Source organism: Lissotriton vulgaris, chromosome 2_1, assembly GCF_964263255.1.
Source record: "Lissotriton vulgaris chromosome 2_1, aLisVul1.2, whole genome shotgun sequence".
In the NCBI taxonomy this organism is placed as follows: Eukaryota; Metazoa; Chordata; class Amphibia; order Caudata; family Salamandridae; genus Lissotriton; species Lissotriton vulgaris.
Genome location: NC_141687.1, coordinates 942156271 through 942171838, shown reverse-complemented (window position 1 = coordinate 942171838; position 15568 = coordinate 942156271). Strand labels below are relative to the sequence as shown.

At 43.5% G+C, this 15568-nt stretch overlaps 1 protein-coding gene across 3 annotated transcripts in view; it reads left to right on the top strand.

Moving 5' to 3' along the window:
- Positions 1–13277, top strand: part of EVA1B (eva-1 homolog B) — a 148874-nt gene extending 135597 nt beyond the window's left edge. For all 3 annotated transcript variants that reach the window (XM_086956465.1, XM_086956467.1, XM_086956466.1), the window contains exons 2-3: positions 6388–6496; positions 9859–13277. In XM_086956465.1, the coding sequence (XP_086812591.1) occupies positions 6430–6496; positions 9859–10292 (501 nt within the window). In that variant the 5' untranslated portion in view covers positions 6388–6429 and the 3' untranslated portion in view covers positions 10293–13277. The remainder of the gene's footprint in view (positions 1–6387; positions 6497–9858) is intronic.
- Positions 13278–15568: the final 2291 nt, after the last annotated feature.

The following is a 15568-nucleotide window of genomic DNA, read 5'->3' as shown; positions in this document are numbered from 1 at the left end:
GACGGCATCCCTTCACACGGGACAACGTGGCATGGAGGGAGAAGACCATCACCAGCAAATGGTCCCCGGCCGTGGTGCAACACAATCTGGAAAAGGCCCAGAAGATGTATGCAGCAAACTATAACAAACGACGTGGCACTAAAGACACAGAGCTAGAAGAAGGGGAGTGGGTGAGGATCAAACTCCCTACGTTACAGAGGAAGGGAGAAAGCAAATTCAGCCCGCCGCTACAAGTCAAGGAGGTGCGGGGCAGGGCGGCCCTCCTCAGTGATGGCAGAGTCTGGTCGCAGGATCGAATGGCCAGGGTCAACAAAATCCTAGTCTGGCCCAAGACTGAGGAAATCGAGAGAAGCTTGGATCACCAGGAGGCTTTCCCGCTCCCGGAGTGCGGCGCAGACGACCGAGAGGAAGACGTAAGGGAGGACCATGAAGAAGCAGTATTGAGAGCCAGGCCTAATGACGGAGAAGCAAGACAAGTGAGTGCGGAGCCAAGAACAGGCGGGAGTGAAACTGAGGTGTCCCAAGGAGAGACAGCGGTGAGAGAGAACATGCCGGTAAGACACACCCGCAGCGGAAGGGCAGTTGTAGTGCCCTCCCGTTATAATGACTTTGTGATGAATGGACACTAGAATGGTGCCAGCCCCCCCGGGCGCCCCACTTAGACAATGGACACTGTTGGAGGACATTCACCCTGGGGAGGAAAAGTTATGTTCAGTAGTGTGTAAAGGGGGGAGATATGTGGTGTGCGCTCTAGCCTATCGGCGCATACGGCATGACGCGTGCGCCGTAGGCTAGAGCGTCATTGGCGCGCATGCGCAGGAGAGAGTGAGAAACGGCGCGAAGGGGAAAAAACGGGAGCTGGCGACCGGAGCAGTCGGATGTTAGACGCTCGGCGCCCTTAGCTTGTTACCTTGATGTTATAACTAAATAAACGTGGACCTGTTCACCCACTACCAGTGTCAGAGCATCGTGTGGGAAATTTGCATACTTTACACCATTGTAACCAGTTTTTTTATTTTATTATTTTTTAATGACCCTACAACGATGGATGGCTGCACTTGCCTTTACAGGATTCAAACTTGTGACTTGCGCAGCACCGCAGATCGAGCCATTTTCCTGGTGGTGGCAAACATTTGGGTATGAGGTCAAGACAAGTGCCCTGCGTGCTACTTAGGCTGCCTGGCCACGGCCTGGGCAGCTTCTTCACATCAGCAGTGCTGGATTCGGAAGGAGGGGCTTCTCTGTGACCCCGCGCCTCCTCTTCACCTGCTGCTCTGCGGAGTGCAACCAAGCACGTGCACAGATGCTGGTATTTCTAAGTCCATGGTGCACGCTGCAACCATTTTTTGTCATACATTTGTTAATTTTTTTGTGATTGTTTTGTATAGGAGCGGCACGTGGCAGGAATGCCTTTGATGGCCCTGGGCATCCTAGGGTACACATTGGCGGGAGTAAGCTGAGCTTTCCCCCTTCGGTGTGTGTGCCTCATTCCCCCAGAGGGGCACTTAAGGGGAAATCCACTGAAGGTCAGGGTGGATAGAAGTGACCCTCGCTGGGTGGGGTGGTGCCTGATCCCTCCTGACCCGGGGAAGGGTTGGAAGTGTCATCTTAAGGGTTTCTCTGGGATCCCGGGCAATATATCGTTCGGAACAACTTTGGATTGTATTACCCCTTTTACGCTATTTCAAGACTGCAATAAGGAATTAGGATTTATAGTTAAAGCTGCAAAAACGGTGTCATTCAAAACCAACTCAAATGCGTCTTGGCTGGAGCCCTAAGAATCCTACCGATGGCACTTGGCGAAGAGATAAAGAGGCTGAGGTAGACCAACCGAGGGAGAGGTATAACGGGGGAAATAGACAACGGTGGAGAAATCCCATTCGGTCTCGGGGCCTTTAGAAGGTGTGCGCCCTAGGCAATTGCCCACTTGGCCTATGCCTTAAAACGCCCCTGAGGGTTGGGCCCAGAGAGGAATGCCCTAAAGGCAGATGTTTTTGGCTCATCTTGAAAGACAGGAAGCTGTCGGTGCGCCCTGCTCGGGGTCCAGGCGGTTCCATCATCAGATTTCTTGCACCATGATGAATTTACCCACATGTTTTTTATCGCTTGACCTGAACTCTGCAACGTGATCTGCAGTTACTGAATAGGAAAGGGCAGGAGGCAGCTTGTGAGAGGCGAGTCTCTGCAAGTATTGCGTTCCGGGCCCTGGAGTGCCTCGTGCATAAGACACTGGGGCTAGAAGTGGCTTCCTGCTTCGCCAGAAGCCAATGGTGTGCACTCCTCTTAAACTTTGATGAGGAGCACCCCAGTGAGGAGTGCCATAAATAATAATTGTACCTGACAAACTCCTCATCCTCTGGGTTCCAGTCTTACAAGTTAAGCCCATTGAAATGGGGCACAGCATGCAGATGTGGAAGTTTTCTGCACCAAAATCCATACGTCACTGCATGTTCAGCCCCCCCCCTACAGTAAATGTCATCAGCAGGTTTCATCTGCTGAGAGGCACCTGGGGAAATTGTGGGGGTGCAGACTTGATTGCACCTGGTAATTGCTAGGTGTGGTAAACGCCACACGACTGGAAACTCTGATCCAATTAAATAGCGTTTGGTTACGAATTTGCCTGAAATAATGTGAATGAATAGGCAGATTGCCCAATAATTATCAGGCATTAAGGCCCTCCCTCTTGATACATTTCGGCAGGGTTGACCGGCCGAAATGAATGTGTCCATGGTAAACTGCGGATGTGCGAGTTTAGCTGCCAAACTCTTTACATTCTGATGTGTGCTTTACTAGTAATCATTGGACTCACCGGAAGTATATGGGGCGCTCGCAATGGGTGCCCACATGTCGATGCCTCAGGGAAATCATGGAGGGGACTGGAGAGAAAATGATACGATACAAGTACAAGGGGGGCACAAACAGGAGGGGTTATTTGCTATTTCAGTTTTAATATCTTGACGACATTGGCATGTCATTGTCTCAGTCTTGTGTTTATAATGTTATGTAAGTGCATAAATAAAGGATTGGAAAATAAAATAAAAGACGGCTCAGGTCGGTTCCCTCGGGCGCCTGGTGACGCTCTGGCAGCCCGTCACGTCTCGCCGTGCCCTCCTACAAAGGCAGGGTCCTTCCCGGCCTACTTTCTGTTTTCCCATAGTCCCTCTTGCATTCCAATGAAAAGATTCCCTTTCACGCGGCCGCTGCAACTGGAAGGCGCGAGCTTCACAAACAGAGACAGTGTTTGAGGCGCCATCCTGACAAACGTACTCCTCCTCTGACTGACAGGTAATATAAATCAGTCAATATGTGTTCTCAAACACCGAGTTGTCTTGCTTCGCCTCCATGCGGGCCCCACGGGGGCAGCAAAAACAATGGGAATTTCATGCATTTGTCTGAAGCGCATTGCAACATCCACTATTAATTCTAGCAGCTGTTTCCGTACAGATGTCACATACCCTCTCATGTCGTGAATGACCCCTGAAGGTAGTCCTGGCTTTTATTTATGACGGCACTTGAACGTAACACCGAAATGCCTGGGGTAGCGGAAGTGACTTCACACGTCATTTGACCTCCACTTTCACGCACTTACACATACACACACATTCACACATACACTCACACATAAACACCCACAACATGCATTTAAAATCATTTTTTACTTACCTCAGCTGCCATGGAAGGGCATTTTCCAGCTTATTGTACTCCATTTTTATTACACTATTAGTGAATAATATATTTTGTTTGTTTACTATTGGTGTAGTAAAAAATTGACAGAAAATAAAGAGAGTGAAGCCCCAGATTACCTAGCACTGATTTTGCCACCTCTGAGGACAGGGGTCGGAAAGGCAGTGCTAGGGGTAGTAAAGGGCAAGCCAGGGGTCGCAGCTACAACTCCTGGCGACCCCTAAATGACATCCATCATTGCGCATGGTGAGATATGTCGTAGGACTATGAGTCACAGAACACAGTTTTAAAATTATTTTGATATTTAACAGAAACTCCTAACAATACAGGAGCTTATTCACAAGAAACTGACGCATCGCTGCGTTAAAGCAGCAATGCACTAGTTTCCTTGTGCCTGCAAGAGAAACCCTTCCGCCACCATGGATGGGCTGTATTTATAATACAGCACACTATGGCGCAAGGATGGACAGATGCATCAGAAATTCGTACTCATCTGTCGGCACAAAACCTACGCATTGCTAGCGTTGTGTCATAAAACGGACACAACTCCAGCAATGCATGGGGGATGCCTATTCTTATTGCACTGCATCACTCCTTACGCCAGCTCCAAGCAGGCTTAAGGTTTTGACGCAGTGACGTCCTAGAAATGGTGCAGTGAAATCTTGTAGATTTGACTGCGTCCCTTCTACGAGGCTCTCTGGCATAGGAATGCCCGCCCTGCATACATTATACCTGACACAGGTATTGTGGCGCAGGGGTTTACAAGGTGACTCATCTGCCTCGACACGTCACTTTGTAAATAGAGTGCAACTGGTGCATTGTTTAAGCTGCGTCACAAAAAGTGACACAACGGCAGCGCGAAAGTGTCACAAGTGGATTGTAAATAAGCCCCACACAGTGTTAGAAACCTTTGCTAAGTGTTAATGTGTGAGCAAAACAGTTTAGTTTTTTGTATAAATCTCAACTAATTTATGGTGACCAGATTTCCGAAACGAAAAACTGAATAGGCCACTGTCATGGAAAAATACCCTAGACTGGCAGGGAAACTACATCGAAAAAGAACTTTTACAGTACATCCCTTGATATGTAAGGCATATAATATGTCAAATTTCGCTCTTGGACATAACGGCGATTTAAGGAGGGGCTGATTGTTTTCCCCCATTTTTACATAAAACTGATCTCTGTCCAAATTTAAAGGCCCCTCTTGTGCAGGTCCAGCTCTCTACCGTATGACTGGGACCAGTGAAGGAAATGAAAAGATGGAGAAGTCTCACTCAGCGTTTCGGTGTACTTGCTTCCCACTGAATAGTTTGCATCCTTAAGGGCTTATTTACAAACCCGTTGCAACACTTTTGTGCATCCGTTGTGTCACTTTTTGTGACTACGGCGTCAACAATGCACCAGGTTGCGCCCTATTTACAAAGTGACACATCTAGACAGATGTGTTCCCTTGTAAACTCCTGCAGCACATTAAACCAGCATCAGGTATAAAGTTTTCAGGGTGGGCGTTGCCACGCCAGAAAGCCTCGTAGAAGTGATGCCATGAAATCTAGAAGATTTCACAATGCCACGTCTTGGACGCCACTGCTTCAAATTCTTACACCTGCTTGGAGCAGGCATAAGGAGTGGCGCAGTGCAATAAGAATATGCCTCCCCATGCATTGCTGGAGTTGCGTCAGCCTTAGGACACAACTCCTGCAATGGCTGGGTTTTGCACCGACAGATACGTCAGAATTTCTGACGCATCTGTCAATCCTTGCACTGTGGTGCGCCTTATGGTAAATACTGCGCATCCATGGTGGCGCAAGGGTTTCTCTCACAGGCGCAAGGAAACTAGTGCATCGTTGCTTTAACGCAGCGACGTGTCAGTTTCTTGTAAATAAGCCTCTTAATGAGAAATGCCACCACACGTCCTATCTTTTGGAAATGTGCAGGTGCTGGAATCTGACCGTTGAAAAGCAGAGAGCAGGAGCCTCTTGCACCATGGTGCTCCTCAGTTCCACGACAAGGCCTCTATTGTACATTATGCCCTCTGGCCCATGCTGGTCCCACTGCTCTGCCCCCCCACCTCCCAGTCATAAGGTCCACACAATACAATACCATTCACTACAATGCAATACAATACAATTTGTAAAGCGTGCAGCTGCTTCCAAAGAAGCGTCCCAACACTAGCATGCACTCCTCGTCCCTTGCAATGTCTCTCCTGCACCATTTACTCAAATGAGGGACACACATCCTTCAACAAAAGGCAAATGACTACATTCCACACAAAGCATAGGCGATTGCATAAATACATGGGCAGTCTCATATAAGACTTTTGCCTTAGAAGTGAAGTCACTCCAATCGCATATGTGATTCATATGAAGATGTGGCTGGCTTGTGATTTCAGGCCTGCTGTTATAGAAACACAAAGACAGAGGCTTAGAGTGGCTAAAGAACAGGGAGATTTGTGGAATGGCTGGTGCCTCTTGAAGATCTGTGCCAATCAAGGAGAAGCTTCTTTTCATGGGCACTATCCTATCAAGAACTTTACCCTCTGATGCAGCTTTATTCCTTTCCCTACCTACAATGTCCGACTGATGAATAGTAAAGAACCAAATCCCCAGTACCTTCTTGTACTTTGCACTGTATCCTAGTTCATGGTACAGCCAGTGGGCTGAGGTAAGACATTGCTTTAATATCCACATTTCTCCTTTTTTCCAGGTGCAGTGGTTCCGCCTTCACGCAAAGAACGGGCAAGGCAAGATGGACACGCACAAGAAAGAGATGGAGCTGCTCAGCAACAGCATTGCAGCCTACGCTCACATAAGGGGTACGTTTCAGGGCAGTGGGGTACAGAACATCCTGGGTTGTGTTATTGTATGAACAATGATACTCGGGTTGAAACAAGCAGTTAAGGCATCGGCCAATCAGGTTATTCCATTTTAATAAGACTTCAGAAATAGACATGGAAGTTAAAATCAGGCCTGCTAAAGGCTGTACAAACCATTGATGACCATTGTACATTAATGCAAAAACAACAGGTGATGGAGAACAATGTCATACATTCACCCCTGTACAGAGATCTGGGACTAAATCCATCGTTTTTTTGCTCACCATGCCATTCCAGTTTGAACCCAGCCATATGCAAATCAGTCTTGGCCCTGTGCCCCATGGGCACAGTCCAGCCCGAACTGCCAAGCCAGGTCCTCCATGGACTGGAAACAAGCATCCAAGGACCGGTTTCGGGCATTCATGACATCAATGAGGTTGTGCGTGGGGTGGAAGTTAAAGATAAGGTGAGGAATGGGACCACTTTTGATCCAAAATACAGGTAGACATTCTGTTGACTCTCAATTTATCAGTTAATATCAGCACCCTTGTGGAAGATCACACCAGTGACCCTTTTAAAAATTATGCTCATGTGAAGTCCTCACCTGAATATGAAATTGTGGGGCAAAGAGCTTTTGTCCCTCTGATTATCATGTAAGGCCCGTTTCATCCATGTCTGAAAGTGTAAGAGCAGGCATGACACTCGTGTTCCAGATGGATTTGGTGTTCCCTACCTAATTCCTGGAAGTGCAGGACATACATTAAAGCACTCAATGTGCATCCAATAAGTTCCATGCCACATATGGAAGCTGTAGCTGAATACTCCTGAGATGGTGCCCGCACCCGCCAATCGAGGAATAGGATCACAGATATTATGCCATAACGTTTTAGGCAACATTTCCTCACATATATATTTGAATAAAATGATAAATGTCCAAATTGTAATGTAATATATCAAGAGCTTTGTCATGATATAAATATATTTATAAAAATCACTGTAAGTCAACAGTTAATTTTTCATTATTAATATTAGGAGACATTTTACATTTTACTACAGAATATAAGCTATTTCGCTCCATGCTAGCTGGATACCTGTCACAGTGTAGTAGCATGGATCTTCGAATGCGTATTTTACTGTGTAGTGACGTACAACATTTTACTTTAGCTGGAGACATTTCACATTAAAACGGCTGAAGATATTTCACTTCAAAATATTTACAAACTTTTCATAGCAAGACTGCAAATAAAACTGTAAAGATCTTTGAAACATTTCACAGTAAGATATTTTGATGCTGTTAAATAGATATATTTCACAAAAAACAGCTGACTATCTTTGACTATATATCAAGAGGAATTATTTTAATTTAGAATATAAACAGATATTTTGTTTAAAACAGTAGCGAACGTTAGATTGCCATATTTTAAAAATACTAGATATACCATATCTGAACCATATAACTGTTCAATGTTGGTTTCAGCTAGCTCACAGTACCGCAGTTAAACTCCTAAACCTCCAGAGTTGTAGATGCTGTCAATAACTGCAAACATGACAGCTCTTATTAACATGGAATTTGTGGAAACAGATATAACCCTTTTATTTGCCACTTTTGCATGCCCAAAGTTTTACAAAGAAAAGAAGCAATAATACAATTTCAGATGTTTATTAAAAAGGTCTAATGCTTGTAAGTAAACATGAACTGCGATTATCAGACAGATGAAACACTTCATTGTTAAAAGCATTTTTAGAATGGTGAAAAACACAAAACAGTTCAATCATGGTAATTGTTCCTAATGTTGCTCCTATCTATCGATAATACTCCTACTCAAATAAGAGCTTGATGAAAGTATCCTTCTGCCAGACCTGGTTGGAATGATCTAACCCCATACCTTGGTGTAATGTTTCAGGAAGCCAGCCTCAGGGCATTGCCAAATGCACACAGTCTGGGTGTGCAAGACTGCACACACCTCTGCTTGCTCAGCTATTTTCCTTCTAAGGATGAATGTTAGGATGAATGTCGGGGTCTGCGGGGCTTTGTCTCATCCACAGCTGTCTGCTGCATTCATGATAACTCCAGTGCGTAGTGCCTCCCACTGACTACAACGTGGGCACTGTTTATATAATAAGACACCAGTCTTATCATATTCTGCCAGAGACCCAGAATAACAACTTTACTTAGTCCCAAGGGAAAGAGTTGTTTCCTAAAAGCCCTTAATAGAGAAAGGAATTCATGTTCCATTATGTGTCCCCGGAACTAACAGTGTAGACTACATAGAACAACGTCTACTAAAAAAAAATGGGTAATGCCTACTAAAAATAAATGGGTGTGTAGCATTTTCTCTAGTTAGTCAAAAGCATGCTAAAAACCACCATCTTAAAAAGAGGCTAAGTTTAAAAGGAAAACTAAAATGGAGACTAAATATAATCCTATAACACAGGGAATACATCAGAATTCGGCAAATGTCTAATTTGTGCTATTTAAGGTGTACATATGGCTATTCACTCTAAATAGAATGTATGGGACATATGCAAATTTGACATCTTCCAAACTCTAAAGCCATTACCTGCCCCATCAGGTAACACTTGAAAATTTCCACTAAAATGTTAGGAAATGTTAGACTGTAAATAATAAGATACTTTATGTAAAATAACATGCATAAAATGTACTCAGAATTACCCTAAACTAACAGCAGGTATGCCATTATTAAAAGCTCCAACTTATTACAAGATAATTAATTTTAATTTACATTACATTTTTGGTGCCACTGGCAAGAAACATTAAATAACAAACACATTCTTGCACATGATACTTATTTTCATTATTCATTTTGGCTGATGCAGGGTCAAAGAATGCTATAATCAGTTGAAATTTGACATATTTGAATTTACATGAATCTGAATTTAGTTTATGATGGTGGGTGTTGGGAAAGAAATTCTGTAGCAACGAACATGAATTTATGTAAACTTTGGAGCCCAACAGCTTAGATGGGTGTAATATGCAATTAACGGAAACATTTAGGGCAAACTACAAGAAACAGGTTTTATAGTTTTGTAACTGTAAATGCCAGCTAATAAATGACGAAAGAGTAGCTCAACTTACACATGTAAACATCTGAAAAACACTGTAGTCTGGGCCATTTCGTTTTTTTTATACACAGAATGTGCTCACTCTGGTGGGAGAATGGTGGGGTTTTCACATATGATGTATTGCAGCAATTCTGGTATTTTGATAACAGTTACTAACACGTATGGCTGTAGTGATTAGAATGACTTCTTTTCTCCTGCAGACTAAGATTGGGCTGTTCCATGTTTCAAAAAGGGTTTACAAAATCTTGAAACATCTTCTTCTCTTTTTTCTCTTTTAGACAACCCTGAAAGTTTTGGTCTCTATTTTGTCCTTGGTGTCTGCTTTGGGCTGGTGTTAACCCTCTGCTTGCTGGTCATCCGCATTTCTTGCCAGCCTCGCACTCACACGCTCCCGGCCAAGCCTCGGAAGAGCTTGAAGGACTACAGCAAGGAGGAAGAGTGTGCTGGCATGCAACCACATGAGGAGGAAGAAGAAAGTGACAACAACGATGAGGCTGAACCACTGAATCTCACGGCGGATATCCCCCTGGTGAACCACAGTCCCTCCAATGATGGGACTTTAACAGTCAATGTGTTCACATCTGCTGAAGAATTGGAACGTGCCCAGAGACTGGAGGAGCGGGAACGCATTATCCGGGAGATATGGAGGAACGGTCAGCCAGACATTTTGGGCACAGGCACCGGCACCATTGGCCGTGTCCATTATTATTGAACCACTGGCTACAGGAAGTACCTCTTTCATTCATCCAATGGTGCCTTTGGAGTCCCTGATCTGTGATCAAGAAAAGCTGCTAAGTCAGGATGCAGTTACCTCCACTGCGAATGGTTTCCTGCAGGCAGATTTTATGCGGCTCAGAGAGGGAAGGGTATTTGTGCAATTTTGCTGATGAACAGTAACCACGGGTGCAGACATGAAACCCTAACACTCACTGTCTTTCTCTTGCAGACAGCAAGCAATTAAGACAAAGAAAGGGTGTCTCTAAGTGTTGCCCAATTGTTGATTTGTTCATCTGCATCGACATCTTCACCCAACAGCAGATCACAAACTTTGCTTCATCGGAAGCGTTTGTTGTATACAACTGTAGTCATTTATTGAAAACCAGACTCCTGAACTAAGCAGGCAGATTGGAAAGTATGCCAGGCTGTATCTGACTGCCCAGGGTGACCACCATTGGCAAGGAAAGGCAAGTTTGCCATTTTGGAAAACAACATTGACACGTTTGACTTTCTCTCACAAGGAAGACTTAAGCTTGGAAAATGTCATTGGGCTTGCTCCAGGTTGTGCAATAATACATTCCAGAATGCGTTTCTTCTAGAAAATGAACCCTAGTGCCTTTCTGGTGACCCTCAATTTGTAATGTGGTCCCCGGTCTTGTATTTTTCATAAGCAATTGTAGAAATCCAGCCTGTGGGGTTGTTTTTTTAGCTCAGATCCCCACAAAGTCTAAACACACACATATACACTCAAGACTATGGTACTGTACTTTATGAAGAGCCAGACTAAAGGAAAATGTGCACCAGGAAAAAAGACCTTCCATGTTGGGTACAGAGAAATGATGTCTATGGTTGAAAATGGAGCTTCATTTATTTCAATGAGTCGGAGTGGGTAGAAAGTTGATTTTGCACTTTGGAAAAATGTTCATGGAAAGGCTCTGGTAGCCTAATCTTCCGGGGGAATATTGTCCATACAGTAAGGATTTTATTACTTATAGTTGTGGGTAGAGTGCAGCCCAGACCAACTCTAGAGAAGCATGCAAAAGAGGCGGCATTATGGAGAGGTGTGACAAAGGCCAAACAAAGGGGATTATGCATTAGGCAGAAATGGAACAATCCAAATTGTGCAAACACTGTAGAATGTGGATACCGAAAGACACTGCTGGTCTGGAGTCAGAAGTGGAGATTTTTAAAAGCCAAGTGCTCTTACAAGGCCTTCAGCCTGGGGCATGTGCATTCATATGTCAGCTGACGTGGGACTTGCTCTATCACCCACACAGGCTGGTCACAGGCACCACACTGCCAGGAAATCGGGTCCTCCCCTGCTGACCACTTTACAATTATGGAGCAATCTTGTGACCATGTCAAACAGTTAACCAGCAACTCGTGTTTCCTGTTTATATTTTATAAAATGCTTTCCTAGTCTTATTTAGAAGAGTATTATTCAAGTTTGGCTTAGTTTTCTAAATGTGTCGATGTGGATGAATCACAACCCGCTGACAAGATTTGTGCAGGGCATTTACATAGTGAGACAGGTCTTCTCCCAAGTGCCAAGTTGCCAAGTGTTTTTTGCACACTTTGCATTGATTGCAAAGATGTTCACATTGCCACATTGTCGTTAATTTTTTTTTTATTCCTGCAACAATTTGTACCTTGTTTTGTTAGTGTCAAGCAAATATCCATATCCCTAACAAAATGGTTCTGTCTAAGATATATTTTGCAGAATACATATAGTGTTTTTGTCCACACAGCACCACAATGCAGAGATAGAATCGGCAAAAGGTTCCCATGCATAATTTTTCCAGCCTGGCTGGGACTGATTAAAAAACAAACTATTTTGTTATTTTAGTACCAAACAGTGCAAAGAAGAGTTCATAAAGGTGAAGCCAAAAAGGATATTTTGCTAACTCAGCAAAAGGTGAAAATCAAAAAATTTGAAAAACTTAGCTCCAAGAAACTTGCTGATTTTCTTTGACCAGGCAGCGAAAACAGAGCTTTTAATATATGCATCTGTTTTCATGGGACGGAGTGAAGATGTTATTGGGTTCATGCAGAAAACTCAAATGCAGAAGTGAACGAGCCTTCAGAAATTCATATTTCTGACGTGGGTTCTGCATGCCAACGGAATACTTGCTTTTAACTCAGTTCTGCCACTATCACCCTATACACTCACAGCAAATACTTTCCACATAATCCTAAATATTATTGAATGATAAAAAAATAATACCACATATCTAAAAAACTAAAAAGGCAACTTCAAGTCGCTGCAGACAGGTAAACATACACAAGTAGGAAGTGGGTAGGAGAGGAAATGATCAAAATAAGAGCTAAAAGGACAGACGGCACAATTCTCAGGTGTGGAACCTGGGGACCGTGGCTCTAGTCCTGGCTTCCAATCTTCACCACACTGAGTGATCATGGCCAAGACACTTGGTGCCTGTGTTATTACAGCTGTCAGAAAATAAGAATACTTACAAACTACAGCAGTATATCCTACAAAAACTGGGCCTGCACTAAAAAGGTGAGGGTTGAGCAATCTTTTAGGCGCATTTATTTTTGCACATAAATTTAGTTTTTCTGTTTTCTTTCTACTAAAATCCACATAGCTTCTGTTTAAGCAAGTATGCCACTGCATCATCTCTCTATTATTCACAGGTTTGTTAGAATGCCATATCTTGGTGCATTATGAAGTCAGTGTCATATCAAGGACTCTCGTCAGGGTGCAACCGGTATCCTCACCCCATGGAAGGAAGTGCAATTTCTGATAGGACTCTTACTTGCCGAGCGTGCCTTGGTTCAAACAGATATGGACATTTTCTGCACTTTGTAATGATGTTTTATTTTAGGTTGTCATGTATGTTGTTGAGTGTTAAACGGATTGCTGATGTAAGCGCTGTATTTTAAAATGTACCTCTGGCAGCTTCTTTGGCAAAGGGGTTGATCTGGTGCTTTTAAAAGAAAAAATATAGTAACATTTTTGAAACATTGTGGTGTGGTATTTATTTCTACTCTGCGTTATGAAGTCCAGTGAGACTGCTGCATTTAGGCGGTATTCCCCCCACCATGATTTTTCACTTGTCCTTTAATGGCTTTACCCCTGTCCTTTCACATTGTCAGAAAGGGTAGGCGGGTGGATGACATTAAAAGTTTTGCGGATGTCCATGAGTGCAGGAGCTCTTTCAGCCAAAAGAACAGCTGCCTCCTGAAGAGCCAGGCACTTCCTCAATTGCAAAATATAATCTTTTTTTCAACAGCATTTTTTAAAAAGATTTCTCCAAAGAGATCCTTTGCTCAATAAAAGTACTAGATTGCCAGTAATAATGAGTGTAATTTTAAAAGTAAGATTGCCAGTAATAATGAATGTAATTTTAAAAATAACAGATTGCCAGTAATAATGAATGTCATTTTAAAAATAACAGATTGACAGTAATAATGAATGTCATTTTAAAAGTAACAGATTGCCAGTAATAATGAATGTCATTTTATTCGTTGTGAAGGGAATGGGGACTTTAACTTATCCACGCCATATCAGGTTCAAGCTTAGCCCAGTTCCTCACATTTGTACCCTAGCACCAACCCACCTAGCTTCGTTTCCTTGTTTTCCCAGCCTCCCACCAGAGACTGATATAGCTAATGGCTTTGCCTGACCTTAATATGGCCACGACGGCGGTGTTGGCTCATCCGCTGCACACCGCGCCCACACTACTGTTTAACATGTCCATGTGAGCAGTGACAGCTGACAATGATGTCTTACCTCTTCACTGAAGAGAATCGACTTTAAACGTTTATAACAAAAAAAGTCCTACCTCCAGTTCAGTCGTGCTGTTGCATGCACCATTACAGAACAAGAATGGAATGGGTTTACTTTATTTCACCTATGTAGGTTCCATATTATTGCTCGACTCATAATAACGTGATTACTTTGTATGTATTTTGAAGAGAGCTGAACCGAAAAATAGTAGTATGTTTGGCTTGCGAAAGAAAGGATTATGTGTGCTGAAAGCCCATAGCCTGAAGGTATTCTAAAAAGCCAAAGGTCAGCCCAGGCAGACGCTCTTTGAAAGAGTTTGGTATCTCGATGCTGGCGCGTGACAAGCTCGTGCACAGTCAGCAGGTTTACTTTCTAAATGAATGGCTTGGCATAATGGGAGTCACAGGGTATGAGGGGATGTCTGCCGCCTAATGTTTCTACAAAGCCTCCCTGTACCACTGAACAGACAAACAACCAAAGAAACGGGAGTCAACTTTGTGAGAGAACGAATTCAATTCAGTGCAAACTGCGTTTTGTGACTGCATGTAAGGCTGGAGATTGTTTTTTCAGTATATTTTTGTAGCAAATATGTTTTAATGCAAGATCACTTTTTTGTCATTGCTTATATGCGGTACTTCTGACTTTTTCAAACATTGTTGTTTGTTCATAATTTGTCCATTGTTTGTTCATGCACGGCTGATGGGGGGGGGGGGGGAGGGTGGAGAGGGAGTGATCATGCGAGTCTTCTCATAGCAAACTATGCTAAATGAATAACGTTTAGGTGTGTATTTAAATTTCTACGACAGGCATTATACAATAAAGTTGCTGGGTTTGACTGGAAAGGCAACTTCCCCGCGTGGTCTGCCACCCAAAAGAGGGATTTCATGTGGTAAAGAGGATGGGATTTACACTCCTTATTCTTTCTAACTTATGCCTCTTTGCCAAGACTTCCAACCAGTGGCTATTGCTTCCAACAGTGGGTGTTTAAAAAACAGGCACCAGTTCAAACAGGAGCTCCACAGATACCAGCTCCTCCGTAGACAGACTTGCTTTCAGGGTGATAATGGGTGAAAAAACAAAAAAAAAACAATATGTGGTGTGGCCCTCATCAGGAAGCCACCACAGTTTGCACCATATATTGCCACCATACTTGCACAACTTCTATTTATCACACTGCTGCAAGTGTGACAGTTCAGACTGTTCGAGGCCGCCAAAGCTTTAAGAATGGCTCGGGTGGTAGGTATTTGTAGTTTTGAATGTATATTGACTGAACATAAACCTGTTTTTTCTGCTCATCTTTAAATTACACAAACATGTGAAAGGTGTCATAAGTGCAGGTTCCGGCAATTAAGTGCCGGTGCCGGCAAGTATGTGCCAGTGTCGAGCACCGGAACCCACTGGCTCAAATTAGGCACTGGGTATTTCCCTGGTACATACATTTCTCAGTTGCGGATGACGCCTGGCTAGAGTCAGTCAAAGTTATATGTCAAAATATCAAACACAAAAATATTGACTTACAACCA